Source organism: Coptis chinensis, chromosome 4, assembly GCF_015680905.1.
Source record: "Coptis chinensis isolate HL-2020 chromosome 4, ASM1568090v1, whole genome shotgun sequence".
In the NCBI taxonomy this organism is placed as follows: Eukaryota; Viridiplantae; Streptophyta; class Magnoliopsida; order Ranunculales; family Ranunculaceae; genus Coptis; species Coptis chinensis.
In genome coordinates, this window is record NC_141459.1 from 13,095,522 (window position 1) to 13,114,712 (window position 19,191).

At 32.8% G+C, this 19,191-nt stretch overlaps 1 protein-coding gene across 2 annotated transcripts; it reads right to left on the minus strand.

Moving 5' to 3' along the window:
• Positions 1 to 14,926: 14,926 nt before the first annotated feature.
• HB6 (homeobox protein 6) lies at positions 14,927 to 18,113 on the minus strand. Of its 2 annotated transcripts, XR_015221544.1 has the most exons (4): positions 17,406 to 18,113; positions 16,357 to 16,739; positions 15,415 to 16,246; positions 14,927 to 15,244 (listed from the first exon to the last, which is right to left on the minus strand). XR_015221544.1 is itself a non-coding variant. In XM_086606965.1 (3 exons), the coding sequence occupies exons 1-3, from the start codon at positions 17,464 to 17,466 to the stop codon at positions 15,725 to 15,727; spliced, it is 966 nt and encodes a 321-aa protein (XP_086463091.1). In that variant the 5' UTR covers positions 17,467 to 18,113; the 3' UTR covers positions 15,362 to 15,724. The 2 variants fall into 2 exon arrangements, 1 of the variants encoding a protein (XP_086463091.1); XM_086606965.1 differs by lacking the exon at positions 14,927 to 15,244 and having other exon boundaries at positions 15,362 to 16,246.
• Positions 18,114 to 19,191: the final 1,078 nt, after the last annotated feature.

Below are 19,191 nucleotides of genomic sequence, written 5' to 3' on the forward strand. Positions count from 1 at the left end.
ATTCATCAGTACACATGTCACACCTGATGATCACTCTCAATGACTATAAAAGCCACCTTTTAGAGCTACGTGCGGCTTGATTCAAGTCTAACTAATACAAGGCTGGATACGTAGGCATCTTTTTACTCATAAAGAGCAACCATTAACACCACATAAGACCATCCCCTCTTTATTACCCTAACTTAAGAACTAAGAACCAAATCTTAATCTTTGGTGTAAATACGTGGTCTTGGGTTCGATCCCCATAGACGGAGCCAAATGTAAATGTCTAAATTTACACCAAAAATTAAGATTTTGTTCTTAGCTCTTAAGTTAGGATAATAAAGTGGCCTGGAGGATGGTTGTATGTGGTGTTAATGGCTGCACTTTATGAGTAAGAAGATACCTACGTATCCAGCCTTGTATTAGTAAGATTGGAATCAAGTCACACGTAACTCTGAAGGGTGACTTTTATAGTCATCGAGAGTAAGCATTAGGTACGACACGTGTACTGATAAATACAGATGTGCGGTCAAGATAGATAATATGTGCTTGTGAAAGGAACATGGATAGCAGTTGTAGGTCTATCTGAGTTGGTGTAGGATGTAATGATGGTGAATGACTGTAATTGTGTGTGTATTACAGCAGAAAAATAGCTTAAGAATAAGTTGGTAATGATGACAGTAATAGATAATGATAGCACGAGATGAAATCGAAAGTGACGAAGTCAACGGGTTGCCTTCTTTGGTATCGAAAGTGTTCCGATATAGCAAGTGCGATAGGCGTTCGTATGCCTGGAGATCGCGTTATATTGATAGAGTCGTTGTGCGTGCATATCACGTGACTGAGGAGATGTCCCTTACAGGCTTACATGCTATATGACCTTTAATGATATATGACCTATAACATCCCATATATCACTTCCTTTTGACTTGATCTTAGGAACAATGCTTCGAAAAGCCAAATCGTCTATGTCTCTGTTTGCAATGAACAAATTCTTCGACCATGCCCTCCATCTCGTTGTCTCTTCAATTGGTATAAGTCACTTTATAACAACTGGACAGCTAAACTAACCATGTAAAAAGATGATGGTGAGCATAGATGGAAACAAGGATGGGACAAGGTTTTGAAGAACCATTATATTCTTTGTATTAAGGTTCGCTTCCCCCGCCCTCAAAATAAGTTTTACTACCGCCCTCTCAAACTTTTTGACTATGTTTTTTAAACGTGAAGCCACAGCATAGTCTTCTTATAATAGGTGTAGGAGCGTCATATCAAACGCTAGTGTTTTATCATTAATCTACTCTTAGAGAGTATAAAGGGACGGGGCCGAGAATAGAAGTAAGTCAAGTAACACACAATTAAGTAGAGCAGAAAATCCTTGCAAAGTCACAACTTACTTGCTCTATCCAAATATCAAAAAGTAAAGCCTTATTATACCATTTCTTTAATAAGGTCCCATTCTGCATTCACTCTTCACTTTACCATTCTGAGTTTTGAAAAAAAAAAGAGGGGAAATCGCTCATTTTAATCCTTCTATAACTTTTTTAACCAATTTATTTCAATTCACAACAAAAATTTGCTAATTCTGATGGAAAGAAGTCAAGAAATGATGTTAGAAGAAGATGTAAGCATTTTAAAATCCTGATATTAAACTATTTTTTTTTTTCAATTCAACGATTTAGCTGAGTTTTTTGGAGATGAAAAAGCTTAGAATGCATGTAATCTATGGAGCAGCCTCTTAAAACAGTCTATATAAGTGATTGTGGGAAGCTTAAAGTGGCCAAGTCTTTGCTTTCTCCTACTCTGTCTTGATTGTTCTTTTTCAAGATCCATAGAGTATGTTCATAATTTGAATGTTTTACTTCATATACTAATACGTTTTGTTATCCCTTGTTAATTACATAATCAAAGTGGTATAAACACGCTTCATGCTATTTCATTTTCTAAAATAGTATAAGCACTCCCCCGTAGGACAGATTTTTGGCTCCGTTAAGCCGTTCATGTATTTTGATCATGCGTATACACTCGCCCCCTAGGTCAGATTCCTGGCTCCGTCCCTAATAGTGAGTATATTGTGACTAGATCGGTGGCCCACAAAAAAATTAAGCAAAACAAAAAATTATAAATAAATAAATAAATAAGAAATAATAGGACGGATCCGGCCTGCAATACATTTCATCATCTTTTTTATTTACCATGATCGTATTCTACGATTTCATGCATGCAGCTAGGGGTGGGAATTTGGCCCTAATTTGGCTTAACCTCGCCCTCTAACCGACCCGACCTAAGCCCTATAAAACCCTATAAAACCCTCACAGAGTTTAGGGTAGGGCCGGCCCGACCCTAATGCCTTCTAGGGCAAGGCTAGGGATAAGGTTTTGAAACATAGGCCCGACCCTAATTCAACCCTAACCAAGCCCTAGTTATAGTTTCACATTTTCACTATAAATATATGTATCATAATTGTCTAACTCTTTTGTTAAATATTTTTAATTAAAATAACATTGTCGCTTTCAGTAATTTATCACTTACACCCCAATATATATTTAATAACTAACTCTTCTTATATAACAAAAACTTGTCAACCTATCTAGAGCCAAGAAGAATAATGAAACTAAATTTAATAAAAAATAAGATTTTATTCCTTTGATCATCAAATCAAAGTCTAGAACTTATTATTCTTAATTTATTTTCCCACTTACGTCTTATAAATTATATTTTTATTCACATCCAAGTCAAGTCTAAAACTAAAAGTTTCCGTCCACACTATTAAAGCAAAATATAGAGTAGACATTTGTAACACAAAAACCAAAAAACAACCTTTGTCTGAAAAATGACATTTGTAAAAAGAAGAAAATATATAGGCCCGAATTCTAAAAACTTCGGCCCTAAAGCCTTTTAAGAGGGGCTTAGGGTAGGGTCGAAGGTTTTAGATTTAGACTTGTGACCGACCCCGACCCCTATCTATCTTTGACTTTTAGAACCAGGCCGACCGACCTTAATATCTTAAGGGCTTTTAAATGTTTAGGGCCGGACTAGCCCATTGCCCACCCCTACATGCAGCGGTATAAAATCATTTCACTTGTAATACAAATAATTAATAAACATTTCCCATGCATTATAAGTTTCCTAAGCTTTTCCGAATTCACTGTTGTAGAGAGATTTAAAATTTTTAAGTAGATGAAGACTTTGAAAATTATGCCTACGGCAAATATTAGTCTAGTAGGCTGTCGTTTTCAAATGTTACTGTGTGGGTACTTATTACAAGAAAAAAGAAAAAGAAAACGAAAAATGAAGCACTTTGATAAGTTCTGCAAAATTGTATATCAAACTTCTAGAAGAATATTAGATGATCTGTCCGTCTATTCCAAGTGGGTGGTGGTTTAAGAATATTTCTTACACTAATAAATGTTGATTAGGCCCAACTTTATTAAGTATGACCTCATCCTATTTGTAGATTCTAGATCTCATTGATAATGTAGTAATTATTAAAAAATAAATAAAATATAAACTATATGGACCTTCGTCGCTTATGATTTGGAGTACGCTCCACGATGGTGTTACTATATAAGTATATATGTAGGTATACACTTCAACTGCTGGAAATTTATACCCCTTGGAATGACTTTATCGAGACATGAATCCTTAGTTTTTTAACAAAAATGTCGACACTTCTACAACGTACTTGAACAGATATATTGTAAGAAATGACTATTAGACATGAATTTCTAATTCATAAATGAAAAGAGGATCGGACGAGATTCATTTTGTATGGATATGGTGAGAAACTGTAGTTACATCTTTAACTAATTTAGATTAAATAAGAAAATGATTCTGTCAACAGTAGTTTCTATTATATTTCTATCCGGCTTCAATTATTACAATCATTGTCACCAAATTCGGCGTTTTTGAAAAAAGCGTTTTTAAAACCGAGATATTTGCAAGGTTTGTTTTAAAAACTTAAAAAAGCGTTTAAAACCCGAGATTTTGACAATCTCCGTTTAAAACTTTTTTTTTTTAATCTAAAAGAAAACACGAAAGAAGAAAAAGGGTTTTGGAGTTTACCTTTTTTGAAGAGTGGGATAAAATTGACTTATTTAGTTTTATTTTATTTTGGACTATTAATAATTAATTATAAATTTTAAAGTTATTAACTTATTTGTAAAACTTGATTATTTATAGTTGGTAATTAGTAGTATCTTATTTAGAAATTTTGTTTTGATGCTTGAAATCTAAAACTTAATGATTTGAAATTTTCACTATTTGAATTTTTTCTTTCATTTGTATTATTTTTATTTTATTTTATGTTTCTTTTTTCCATTTTTATAAAAAAATCAAATTCTTTATCTATTATATTCTTTATCATCGGTTTTTACCGTTTTTTATTAATTTATACGTTTTAAACCCGTTTTTTTAAATTATCGCTTTTTTTCGTTTTTTTCCGGAAGACGCGTCCGTTTAAAAATACAAACTAAGTTTTTTTCAAATACACCGTTTTAAACCCGTACCGTACTTGGTGACAATGATTACAATTATGTTAAAATTGAGGTTTGTAATAATATATGTGAGGGAGGAATAAAACCGTCCATTTGTACAGTAAAATTTAGAAGTTTCTCTTTTGATTTATCATATTGTCCTCAATTTTACAAACAATTACGAAATTATCACTGACCGGAAATTATATTTTTGTGCTGCCCGGCTCAAACTAACTGACTGTACACGTAGCGTAAACACATGCCAGTTAACTAGTGATTATATAAATAGAAAGAATTTACAGAAGTATATATTTGCCCGTTAATTTGCCCATACTAGTTTCTGCGGGTATTTGATGAGTCTAATATTGTCTAATTTGTAATCAAGTGGCTACTAACATGCTGACATTAATCAAGTCTTACTCTTGCTCCCATTTTAGTCGTATTTCAAATAAGCTGAAATCAAACAACCTAATGAGGGGAACGACTTTTCGCTTGTTGATATTCTGAAGTTCCACTCTTGTTAGTTTAGAGCATGGACCAAAATATCGCCGATATATCCGATATATCACCGATATATATCGGTATTTTGGTACATCGACATCGATATTTCCGACATATATCCACCGAATATAGAACTCTTTTTTTTCCGATATATATCAGAATTTCCGATATGAAACTTTATATCGCCGATATAATCGATATTTCCGATATAATCGATATATATCGGTTGACTTTTTGACCATTTTAAAATATAAATCCGATATTTTCAATATATTTCCGATATATATCCGATATTTCCGATATTATATTTTCGATATATCCGATATTTTCGATATTTTAAATAGTTTTGGCTCAAAAAATAGATATATTGAAATATCCGATATATCCGATATATATCGGTTTTTGTCTGATATATTATCGATATCGATATTTTGGGCCTTTTTAGAAATGAGGTGATATTAGGATATATCAAAAAAGATATATATTGGATATGTCGATATGTCAGAGAGATAAATCGTTTTTGCCCATTTTGGTGATAATATTCAAAAAAATCGAAAAATATATATATATCGAAAATATCACCGATATATATCAAGATATATCGGTCAACAGTCAACAAAATTGGTCAAAAGTCAAACTGTTCAACCAAGTCAAACGATATATATCGAATATATCGGAATATATCATCGATATATATTTTTATATTTGTTTTACCGATATATATCGGTTTTAAAAATATTAAATTTTCGGAGCCGATATTTCAGATTTTTCGAAGTCGGATTGCTGAAAAACGATATATATCGACAATTTTTCGATAAATCGACCGATATTTTCGGCCTTGGTTTAGAGTATCTTTAATGGTGATACTAATTGAAGACCAAACACTAAATTTTTGAAAATTTGGTAAAAACAATTTTTAGTGGTGAGACCAAATTAAAAAAAAACCAAACCAAACACCAAATCGGCTCCCAGTTGGCGTTTGGTTTGATGTTGTATCAAACGTACGATGCGGAGTCAATAAGTCGCGTGGTTTTTCAAAAACCACATGGGCTTATGAGTTGTTATGGGATTCTTTGGCGTGGTTTTCAGAAAACAGCGTCAACTTCAAAATAACGTGGGTTTTGGGTTAAACTGTATGACGCGGTGTTTTATACACCATGTGGCCTTTGGGCTAAATCGTGGGCTTTCTAGCGAGAGGTTTTGAAAACTGTGTTGGCTATTCTGACGCGGTTTATCCAAAATAGCATAGTTTTGTGTTGAATCTTTGATGTTTGGGCTGAAAATGTTTAGTGTTTGTTTGGTTTGGTCCAAAAATTTGATGTTTTTGAGGTCTCACCATTAAAGATACTCAATATGAAATTCTTTGTTTCTAATTAAAGTAATAGAATGGCTAAGAGCATCATTAATGCGATATTATAAACCATTTCTACTGCAATTTATTCGACAATTTGGGATTCTAACACGTTTATATAACTACGTTTCCATCTCAGCAATTGTTAAAATCAAAACCATTGTTGTGAGAATTATTGACAAATTTAGCTGTCTCTTTTATGAAAATAAGAAAAATAAATAAATGTAGTTTTATATATCCGAAAAGCTAGTGTGCGCAGGGTGTATGGTGCGCTGGCTTAAGAGCCACTCATTAGGCAGGAATGAGGGTGTATTGCACCAAAAAATACTACCATCAATGACTCTTAAGCCAGCGCACCCATACATCCTAGATGCCCTCTTTATATATATATATATATATATATATATATATATATATATATATATATATGTAAAAAATCATTTAAAAAAAAAAAATAACATTGGGACGCCACTACTTTATGAACTGCTAGTTTTTTTTTTTTTTTTTTGTTAACGAGATCCCCTACCCCTTCTTATTAAATAAAATTATAGTTTGTTAATTACATTCATACATACTCTTTTCCTATTGCATCTTCATATGCAATTTTCCTCACATCTTCAACAAATGAGCTAGGTACAATATCAAAACATCTAACACTCGGACAATGTATCTGCTAATTTATTTGTTTCTCTATAAATATGCTCTAAAGAGAAATATAAAAGTTCTATGTATAGTTTACTCGTCATATGTATAGACGTATGGTATAGAAATGAAAATTAACAGAAATAGAAGTTGAAACATAACATGAATTTTACACTTTTTCATTTCTTAAAGAGTTGACGTGTCACTATAAATTTAGCAATTGCATTGATAATACTCTAATATCTACTTATATTTTTGAAAGAATTTCTCTGTATGAAATATTCATATCTTCTCGCCTCAGGAAATAATAATTAGATCTAATACGCAACCTAACAAGTAATATAGTTCTCTATACGTCGACTAGTTCAACTCGGATCCAGCAATTCTTACCTTGAGACCCAATGGCCAATGCTATAGACCTATAGTTTTTATCTCAGATTAACGATTATTTACGTAATTATGAGTTTGGTATCTCTGAACGAAAACCATGTACTATGTTGTGAAAATATTGTTTCAAGTCAATTCTTTTAGGCAAAAAAAAACAAGAAGAAAAAAACCATTAATGAATGAGTTGTTGGATAAAATGGAACATACCACCTTATTGGTTTGCTACTTTGCTATCTCTAAAAAACAGTTCTACCCTAAGTATATGCTTTTTTAGTTATTCATTAAACTTAACATAATGCGATAAGATTTTCAGATTAGGGATTAAAAAAGCTCCAATGGAAACCACAATGAGAAAAAATGGCAAAAAGGGCTTCCAATTTCTGTCATTTGAATATCCACAAAACCTCCAATCCCATCAATTCAGCTATCATGATGATAGTGATGCATTACGGACCCCACATCACATACCAAGAAAAAGTAAAAAAAAAACATGTCCCACCATACGACACGTAAGATTGGACACAGCGGGCGCCCTTCTTATCACTCTCATTAGTTTAACAAAGTAAATTGAAAAAAGGTCAGTGGAATCTCTCCCTTGGGCAAGCTCTACTACTGACACACTTAACCTAAGTTAAGTAGCTACTAGTTTTGGTACCATTAACAATTTACGTGGCAGAATCAGGTAGACTAGGACCCACACTCTGACAATCAGAACCATCAATTTCCTAACAACTCTTTATAGATGGTGACCTATCAAGTAGATGCACATGTGGTAGATGGAGAATAGAATACTTTCACTGCCAAGAAGGACCCACAAAAAAGTTATTGGGACCCACTGCTCCGAAAACTCGCAATTCAGGTGGTGACTTGAACTTGTACAAAGAACAAACAAACAAACAAGAGAAAAAGTCCTCAAAAGAGTGCCACCATGTGATTTTCTGCGTCTATTAAATGAGGTTTTTAGCTTATAGCCAAACAAGCCGTACACGAAAAGAAGGGAAAAAAAAAGAAGAGTGAGAGGAGAGAAGAAAAAGATGTTTTTCATGTAGTGCGAAGTTGGTGGTGGTAACTTTAAGCAAGAAAGTTAACGATGTGGTACTGTGAGAAGCCAAAAAGCTGCGACTTCTCGATACAAAACACACGTAATTTGCTATTCAATCATGGGGCTCGTGAATTTAGAGTGTGCCCACATTGGGTTAAAAAGTTGAAAGAGAATCTTTAACTCATCAATGAAGACTTGTTCCGTCTTTATACTGCTGAGTACTCTATACTGTTTTACAAAGTTTGTGTAATTCAAGATGGCAATTGGCAAGAAATGATAGATGGAGAATCTCTGTTCTGTTGATGTTTCTCTACTATGCATGTTTGCTGAATTTAATAAGTTTATACAGTATTTTACCCATAGGTCGTGATTCCGAACGAAATTTTGAAATTCCATTTGGAATTTTAGTTTTTCAAAAAAATAGAATTCCGAATAAAAAGTCGAAATATTTGAAATTTTAAAATTCTGAATGTGATAAGAGTCGAAATTTAATAAATTTCGGATTTTGAATTTGTTGGAATTCTAAAATTCCGAACTATGGTTTTACCAATAGTGCTTCCTAAAAGCATCTCCAGCGGTATTATAACATGTTTTTTTCTTAATATTTGAAAGAAAAGTTTGAAAATTTGTATTCCTGTTAAATTAATCTAGGTTTGGTCTCAAATCCGTCGCAAAAATATAATTTTTATTTGCATTTTTGTTTGTAACTTTGGCAATTTGGATGCGGTTTGACCAATACAATTACATTTTTGTAATATAAATGAGTTTTAAAAGCGTGTAGTAATTTTTTTTTTTTTTTTTCTATTTGAAAAGAGAATTATCTGTTTCAAATTTTCGAATTAGACGTCGCCACCCTCTTCTAATATCCGAAGGGCTTTAAGTGTTTAGGGCGGTCGGTTGTTTTGGAATTATATATTATAACATGTTTTTTTCTTAATATTTGAAAGAAAAGTTTGAAAATTTTCGGAATTCCATTTCTAGGTGGTCTCAAATCCGATTACCTTTTGTTTTGTAACTTTGGCAATTTGGATCGGTCCCAATCTGATCTGATTGCCAACTTTTTTTTACTTGTTTTGGTCTAATCAATATATTTGACCAACCGGTCAGCGTGGATTGTTTTTTGGTAATCGAATTTGCGACCACTTAGAATTGGTCGAAATTTGTGATCAACTTCTTCAAAAAATTTCTTCAAATTTAAAGAGTATTCTACCACCACCTAGAAATGCTCTAATGTAAAATACTTATACTAACAAATATTGCCGAAAATTCAATGTCCAGCACTCCAGCTGTGGTTATAGATTAGCGATTTGTCCATTGCATAATTGAGATTTGAGCACCATTTGTGGCAAGATGAAACAATTGGCCATTTGGCCATTTGAGCACCATTTGTGGCAAGATCAAACAATTGGTCATTTGGTCGTATACATAGATGATCTAGGGGTGCATAATTGAGATTTGAGCACCATTTGTGGCAAGATCAAACAATTGGTCATTTTGTCGTATACATAGATGATCTAGGGGTGCGTGTGGGAACGGTCGCACGGATAGGCAAAGATTTATAAAAATCACATAATGTGTTAGTAATTTGTTAAATTTTTTACAGAAACTCCACTACCACACTCCCGTAGTTCAATTATTGGGTTACATATACTTTTACACCCCCAGACATTGAATCTTATTTCTGTCCCTGTTGTATATGCTGGAAAACACTCGCTTTTATTTGAGGATTCTAACAATTGTTTTGGCTTTTGATTAAATTAAAGTAGATTGAAAAAATATTTAGGAGAAGAATTATATTTTCCCACTTTTGGAATAGTCCGCCATAGAAGAAATTTCTCATGGGAATACGATAATTATTTTTCCTAATCCTAGCTAGATGGTCACGTGTTGTTCCTAAAGCCAACAAAGTACTCAGCCCCAAAGACTTTCACACGACAAAACTTGTTAAATATCAAATGCCAAGAATTCTTCTCGTGTGTGCAACAACCAAACGCAATAACAGTGCATTCAAAAATGGTAATAGAAACTAGAAAGCACCTTGAAAGGAAAACTAGCATGGGGCACTACAAAATGGTAATGGAGCCTACTGATTTGAGCTTCTATCAAGACTAGGTTTGGGTCCACAATTGGCGGTTTATTGTCTCTCGATTCTCAATTGATTCAAAGTTAGCGATAGTTCAAAGTTCAAACTCTCCATAATCCTTGTGGGTTAATCTCCAAATTTCATGGAGAGTCTGAAAATGCCCACTCATCAATAAGAGCCTAGCAGGTGAAAATTGTATTTTTCATTATTTAGTAATATATTTTCTGTATAATTCTAAGCAACCTTCTTATTTTCATTATTTAGTAATAGTATAATTCTAATCACCTCATTTTTATTTCATTATATCTATATCTATATCTATATATTAATATTAAAGCTTCCACAAATATAATATTAAAACTTCTACAAATAGTATTTTTTGAGCTCTATTAAAATTTCACATCATCATCTTTCATTAAAACGGGAATTCCTCCTCTATTAGAAAAAACAATTCTAGCACTTCTAATTAAAACGGAAATCTTTCTCCTATTAAAACAAGAATTTCTCTTTTATTGAAAATAAAAAATTTAGTATATCTAATTAAAACGGGAATCCTTCTCCTATTAAAATGTGAATCACATTTCTCCCAATTAAGTGAAATATTACAAACTTCCCAATTAAAAAAATGTGTTTTTAAAATTTAATTAAAACAATTTGTTAAGAAATTAAAATGGATTTTTTAACTCAATTAAAACAATTTGTGGGAATAACAATTTGCCAGAAAATTTATATATGTATAGTTATAATTATTGAGCAAGTTTTCAAATATGAGGGTATGTACGGGCCTACTTTCTAGTTATTTAGTAATATATATTGCATAATTGTATGCACCTCCGTCCTATTTCATTCTAAAGTATTACCTCCCGACACCATTGTAGGCAACTTCTTTCTAGAAAAGACTTCGGTCCTCAGCGCTTAGGACCGAAGTGTGTCCAAAGCGGTTGAGGACCACACATTTGGTATTTTTTGTTTTTTTTTTTTTTTTTTTGAAGACTTTTTGTGTGAAAATGCGGATGTGGATACCAAATGTGTGGTTCTCAGCCGCTTTGGACACACTTCGGTCCTAAGCGCTGAGGACCGAAGCTTTTCTCCTTCTTTCCTATTTATTCTCTACATTGTATTTGCCAAATATTGTCAAATTGACAAAAACGAAAAATGTCAAATAGTTCTGATTTTTCAAATTCTTTGTCACTGCTATTGTTGATGTAGCAGCTCATCGACATGGATCTAAAACGAAATTGGACAAAGTACTATTTTATGCAAAACCTTACAAGAACCGGTGTGTAGTACCTTTCACATACTAGTGTCAATCAATATGTTAACTCTTGCGTCCTAATAACGAGTATTGCAGACGAAATGTTTACAAATAAAAGGTTAGGCACATTGTACTTTGCACTATAGTTTGGGACTCAACAGCCAGAATTTTGACATATATTTCAACTAAAGTTTGAAATTTATATTTTTCGATTCCATATTGTTATTTCGATACCACTGATTATTCAAAAAGCTGGATATTCAAAGGAATTTTGAAATTATGTTTGAAATCACAAACTTTGCAATGTACTAAAGTTCACATTTCAAATTATAGTTTTTTGAGTGATTCAAGAGTTTCACTCAAAGTAATGTTCATTACCACTAGTGTTGAATATCACAATGCCGCACTAGTGCAAAATTTCAAGCCTCTAGAAAGGAAAACAAAAAAATATATATTGCAGGTGCCAACTAACAAAATCGCTAAAACATTTGGGTGATGATACCAGATATCTAGGGCTCCAATCCCGCCAACATCAAAGAAAGAGATCTCTCATTTAAAATAGGCTTACCATATATATATATATATATATATATATATATATATATATATATATATATATATATATATATATATATATATATATATATATATATTTAAAAAGTTTTACTTAAGTTAATTTAAAATAAAAGATGTATGTAAAAAACTTCACTCAAAAATGAATTAACCCTAATTTTTTGTGGTTATGAAGCACTCACCATAATGATTATCTTCCAAAATTTCAGCTCATTTGGAAAACCTCTAACATAAATAAAAATTGTTGTAATCTTTAAAAAGAAATCTAACGGTCTAGAAATATTGAATTTTTGTAATTGTTTTTGTCAATGTTAGGGTTTCCAAATCAATTTGAAATTTTAGAAGAGATGATCTTAATATTGAAGATATCATATCTACAAAAAAAGGTTTAAAATTCATTTTGTAAGTGAAGTTTTTTACTTACGCATCTTTATTTTAAAATTAACTTAAGTAACTACTTTTAAGAGAATGATCAGATATATGAAAGAATTCCTAAAACTTAATGAAACTTTTTAGGGTTTTTTAGACATTAAAATTGGGAATTAGATACACCCCACCCCACCCACCCACACACACACACACAATTTATAATTTGGAATTAGACATACCCCCCCCCACTCTAACATTTTTTAGAACAACAACAAGGTATGACTTTAACAAAGAAAATAAAGATTTAAAACAAGTTTATGTTTAATTGTTTATGTTTATGGGGGGGTTTTTTTTTTGGAAGAAAATAAAAAAACTTAGACTAACAGTTAAAAATTGATTTTTTTAGAGGGCATATTCAGTATTCTATCATAGGTTTTTTTTTTTTTTTTTTCTCAGAAGAAAATAAAAAAACCTAGACTAATAGTCAAACCTTGTTGACCGGCATCAATGTGTTAAAGTGGGGGGACATGTCTAAAGAAGATTAGAGTGAAGGGTTTTGGGGAGGGGGTGTCTAAAAAATCAAACTTTTTATTAGTTAAATACTTAAATGTACCATTTATAACTATAGTTCAATGGTTCGGGATTCCGAAGTTGTTTGATATTCGATACCTCCAAATGTCGGATTCTGATAAATTCACAACAAATTTCAAAATCTTTAGATTCTAACCATATATGTTAACATTTCAAATCAGTTTTTTTGTTTTCTAGTTTGTTTTTTCTTTTTACCAAAATATTTGTCAAAATTCTGACAAGCCGTTTGACATTGCGAACAAATTGGGGTTGAGCTCACATGTAACAACCATCTGGACATGTTATAACCATAGTTCGGGATTTTAGAATTTTGGGAATTCCGACAAATCCAAAAACCGAAATTCATCAAATTTCAACCCCTATCATTTTTAGAATTTCGATTGATTTTAGAATAATCAATATTTCAACTCTATATTCAGAATTTTATTTTTTTAAAACTGAAATATTTGGTGGAATTCCAAGGTTTCGTTCGGACTCACAAACACTGGTCATAACCAAACAAGCAACAAATATTATGATGTACAACCTTTTTTACTTCACCAACCGAAAGTGTCTTAGTTTTGGCATGAACACCCCGTTTTTTAAATCATTTGCACTCCTTTGACAATTTTTTGTTGATATTTTGTATAATACCAATATTGCCCTTCTATACCCCCCCAAATTTAAGCATCGAATTTAAGATTACGAAAATTTTCCAATTTAATCAAAATGAAAAAAAATAATGAATACTAAGTAGTAAGAATAATGAGAGAGGAATTGACTAAAGAGCCACCCCATCTTGATAGTTTCAATGCATTTTATGACCATCTTTGCCGGCATAGATAGAAGCCCAATGATTTGCTCTTGTGGTTTTTTTGCGAAACAACTATTAATCAATGAAGGGGCGATAAGCAAAAATAGATGATTCAACAACAAAACTTGTGTTAGTGGGAACAAAACCAAAATAAGGAAGAAACATATTCTTTTGTCTTAGTATTTATATTATTCATTTTATTAAACTTGATAAAATTGGTAAGCGCAAATTTGATACTTAAATATATTATAAGGGCAAAATTGGCAATAGGGGCGCACACTTTAATAATTTTCAAAATGGGGGGTTAACACAAAACTAAGACACAATTTTAGAAGGTCAAGGGGTAGTTTGTTTTTCTAAATCTCTAAATATTGAATGCTAAATGTTGAATGTGCCTACCTTTTAAGCGTGGAATTTGAGCCGAGCAACTCGAGCTCCGTTATTTAATAAATGAGCCAAGCTTGAGCCTATTTAATCCCTAGCTTAAATTCCACTCTTACCACTTTTTGAATGTCGAACTCTACAAGTTTGTTTGTTTGTTTGTTTTTCCTCGTCCCTAAATGCTAAATACAGTATTAGTAATTTGGACCATTTTACCCTATGAAAATTTACAAGTGATTTTATGCAATAATTTAAATACTAACCAACACTTCAGAAATTTCATTTTCAAAAGACTACAAAAATAAATTGCTTGTGATAAATAGTGTATCATAAACTTCTGTAAGTATATTATTTAATTTTAGAAGCAATAATAATTGCCATTTATAATTTTATTTTTCTTATTTAAGAATTTATATATATATAGAAAATAAAACACATTTTTTAATTAAATAATAAAAATCCATATATTTAATAGTGGATATAGTACTATAGTATGATGAGTAGCATCAAAGAAAGATGTCCTATTATAACATCAAATCTGATATTCCAATTAGACTTTTCATTTCAAAAACCCAAATTTCGTTCTCTTTCTTCCTGAGTTATACCAGGTCCTCTCAAAATCACCTCTTTTGAACAAGGTAGGGAGGTTGGATGGGTTCTTCCTCGATCATGGGTTCGCATACCAGAAGATGAACAATTAAACAAAAGGCGAGAGTGGTACTCATTTCTTTCAACATTTCAATTTAGCATTCAAGAGAACTTTGTCGCGGAACTCTGAAGTCCAATTTTGCCGCTGAACGCTTAAGCTGTGCATAATGGCTGAAACGGAAAAAAACAAAATATGAACAACCCCCCAAGTCAAAAATTAATGTACCACTATGGTCATTTCAAGCCTACAAGTCACAATGTCATTAGATAAGTTTCGGCACCCTAAAATTCCAGAAAATTCCATTTCGATTGAAAGTGAAATAAGTGAGATTTCATCTCACCTTTTTAACAGGTTTTCAAATTCTTTTTACAATTACGAGCAACCCACAAGTTCTCCCTCTCCCGCCAATTTCTTTCGTACTGAGTGGTAGACAAAGGCAAAAAGTTCAACAATCTCTTCTGCCTTTACCTCTTTATAGTTCATACCACTTTACCACCTTTTATGGAACTACTTTGTACATTACGATTAAAAGCAAATTACCATTTGACTTGTACAAAATTCAGAGAGCTACCGCTTTTTTCACTTCCCCACGACACCAGAGCTTTCAACAATTTCATCTTGATTATTAAGTTTTAAGATGTGGGCATTTATTAATTCCACTGGTCAGGGCAGTACCACTGAAGGGTTGGAGCTTGTTCTTCAGAAAAGAAGTTGCAGGGCTCTTCCGTGCCAAAGAAATTGTGCTCTTCCATCTTAATGAATTGATGGTGCTGATACGGTTTCTGGGTGCTTGCGGAAATTGTTTTTGAGTCTGCAAATTGGAAGCAACTGATCGAAGAAGGCGACGAACAACTAAATCTCAGGGACGACGTTGTTGGAGACAGCAGAAGTTGTTGCTGTAGAACCCCGTTGTTCTCTTCATTGAAAATTGCGCTCGAATCACTATCTGATGATCCATCTTTAAAGTCTCCATAGAGAGTAGTCTCAACCACATTGTTGGTTTTGTAAAAATCTTGATTTCGATCCATGTTCTCAGCTTCTACTAGCATAGCAGCAGATGACTTGTTTTGATCAGAAATTTTGTTCTCAGATTCTGTAATCAAGACCTCTTCCTTAATTGAGAGATTACTATCTGTGTTTACTTCCCTTTGCTTTGACTTCAACTCTTTCAGCTGTAAAAGAAAACAATAAACAAGTCTCACATTTAGAATACAAATCCAAATTCACCAGGAACATAACTAAAACTAGTATTAGTTTGTATATTATCTCTTGATCTAGCTACCTCGGCAGCTAAAGCCTCTTTGTCATGTTGAAGAGCCTCAAAATTTTGCTTCAGACTGTCATAACTAGCTTTGAGAATGCCATAGTCTCTCTCAAGTTGCTTTGTCTTCCATCTAGCTCGACGATTCTGAAACCAAACAGCAACTTGTCTGGGCTGCAAGCCTAGTTCTTGGGCTAGCTTTACTTTTCTTTCTGGTTCAAGTTTGTTCTCAACCTCAAAATTTTTCTCCAAGGCTTTCACTTGATCCACACTTAATCTCCTTTTCTTCTCAGAGACATGACCAGATTCTTCTAAACAATCTTCTTCATCTAGTCCATCTAACATGGATTGAAATCCTCTATTGTAGACAAGATTGCTGTTCTTGCCTCCCAAAGTTTTCTCATCTGAACATATCAAGTGTAAAAAAGAGTACATCAAATAGACTGATAGCGATTCAACTATTAAAAAACAAATTCAGTATAAACCGGTAAAAGGTTACCTACCAAAGGGTATATTCCGAAATCTATATGCAAAAACTCATAATGGAACACTAAAGAAGTCTACGAGTAAGTAGATTCAAGAAGCAAATTCATTATAATGAATTAAAGTACCCCCACCAAAGAGGTATTACTAATGAACATTTAAAAAAATGGGATCACTGAATTCTATTAATGTACTCATAAATGAGTAGATTTAAGAAGGAAAACTCATCATAATGAACTTAAAAGTACAGTTACCAAAGAGGTATACTAAGGCAAATAAAAAAAAAAAGGGTTATCACTGAAATCTACAAATGAACTTAAAAGTGGAATAAAATAAATAACTAGATTCAAGAATACAGCTCTGAAAAGAGTAAAATGATGAAACAAACTCATAGCATAATCATATATATCATCAGATTCAAAAAGGATTTCATTATAAACAAGAAAAGCACACCAACGAAAAAGGTATAGTCATGAACTCATGACAGCAGCAAATGGGTATGGGCATGTCTGAAACCTACACCTACACACAAATCATAAATCTGAGATCTCATTAAAAAATATATATATTTGAAGAGAGAATTATACCTGTTGATGGACACATGGAAATCACACCACCCAATGAATCTGAGCTACCCAACCTCTTCATGACTGAAAAACAGAAGATGGTATTAACAGTTTCGAGTTAGACGAGGAGAGAGGGAGGGAGAGAGAATTTTTATGTTTTTTTCTGCTTAAGTTCACTTTTCAGCTTTTTAAGCTAAAGAGAAGAGTGAGTAAGGTCAGTTGTTTTTAATCATAAAAAGACTATTGAAGAAGTTGAAGTTTCAAGCTGAGCACAAGCCCAAAATGGACGAAATTGTATTGAAGAAACTGAGCTACTACTGAACAACCAAAAATGAATCCTAGTTGCTTCATCTTTTTCATTCATCACAACTTCCTCTCCCTCTAAACCCATCATAAAAATACAAGAGAAACAAAATATAAACCAACTTAAAATGTAATGAACAAGCCACACCAAGTATCAAAATATATCTTTCTAGTTAATCATTACTTGATAAGTTTTACAGAAGAAGAATTTGGAACACCTCAAGTAAGTTTCTAAGTATATATTGTTACATCTATAAATCACAAAACACTGAATGAGAACAGAAGAAGGAAAGAAAGAAAGAAAGTATACAAAAAAGAAAAGAAGTAGTAAACCAGTTCACAACAAGCTGGCTATTCTCACTTTAAATAAACACACCTTGAGTTATACAAGTGACTCTGGTTACTTACTAAATTCAAATGAAATGAGTTCCAAATTCGACTCAAATGAAATCGAGATGGGACCATTTTATAGCAAGGGCTCGACCGCCTACTAATTCTTTTTCCACCGCTTTGAAAAAGATATTTGTTTGGATTTTCATTCCTGTGAACCTGAATGTTGTGGAGTTAACTTACCTCCTGTCTCCATTTTACACTAATCAGGTGGGCTGGTCCAATACTCAGATGTTCACTTTTGGGCCAACAATTTTAATGAGAGCTAACAGTTTTACCTGAAAGGCTGAAACCCGCCAACCCGGCCCGAAATGTATTGGCTATTGTCGGGTTTTGGGTAAACCAATTCCAGCTTAAGCAAATTTCCACTTTAGACTGTTTAGAGTTAATAGTTTATTTTGCTTTTTCAATATTTTCTGGAAATCTTATAAAAATTTAGTTTATTGCTTTAGACCCTAGTGTCCCTGTAAGTTCATGGGATCATGATTCCATGAAGATAAGAGAGAAAATTGGAAGAAGAAAATAGTAATGACTTAAAATGAGTATACGTGATTTAGCTAGTTGTACGAAAAATTTAGAAAGTGACCTTGTTACCAAATCTAACTAAAGGAGTGGTCTTCTCAAAGCAGGTATTTAAAAGATGGAAACAGCGGGAAAATGATGTATCTTAATTGGTGTATTAACATTTTCGCAGATATACTACCTTTGAAGTTGATGGCTCCACAATCCCACCATTTAGCTGATTAGAATATGCTCTCCAGTCAGCTCGAATCAAAACCACACTGCCTCTAATGCACACAGATTAAGTCACGTATATTCTAACTCGGTGTTCCGCCTTTTTAATTGGATGGCGTTGATTTGCATGGAAATAGACGCGTATCTCAGAATAAATCCCTAGTGAGTAATGATCAGTTTAGGTAGTCAATCCGCCTACAATAGTAGAATTACTGTATTACTTTCACTGAATACTTTATAAGGTAATATAATAGTTAACTGAATTGCTAGGCTTTGTTGACATTTGGAAGCTGAGCCAACCAAAGATTGAGCTGGCATCAGCGGATCCCTCATCCTGTAACTGTCACAACTCGCAAGAGGGTGCAGAAATTCGCCATTT

Coding starts and splice junctions, on each gene's coding strand:
- HB6 (XM_086606965.1), bottom strand. CDS start 17,466: ATGAAGAGGTTGGGTAGCTCAGATTCATTGGGTGGTGTGATTTCCATG. Junction 16,740..17,405: donor TTCCATGTGTCCATCAACAG/GTATAATTCTCT, acceptor TGATATGTTCAG/ATGAGAAAACTTTGGGAGGC. Junction 16,247..16,356: donor AAGAGGCTTTAGCTGCCGAG/GTAGCTAGATCA, acceptor TTTCTTTTACAG/CTGAAAGAGTTGAAGTCAAA.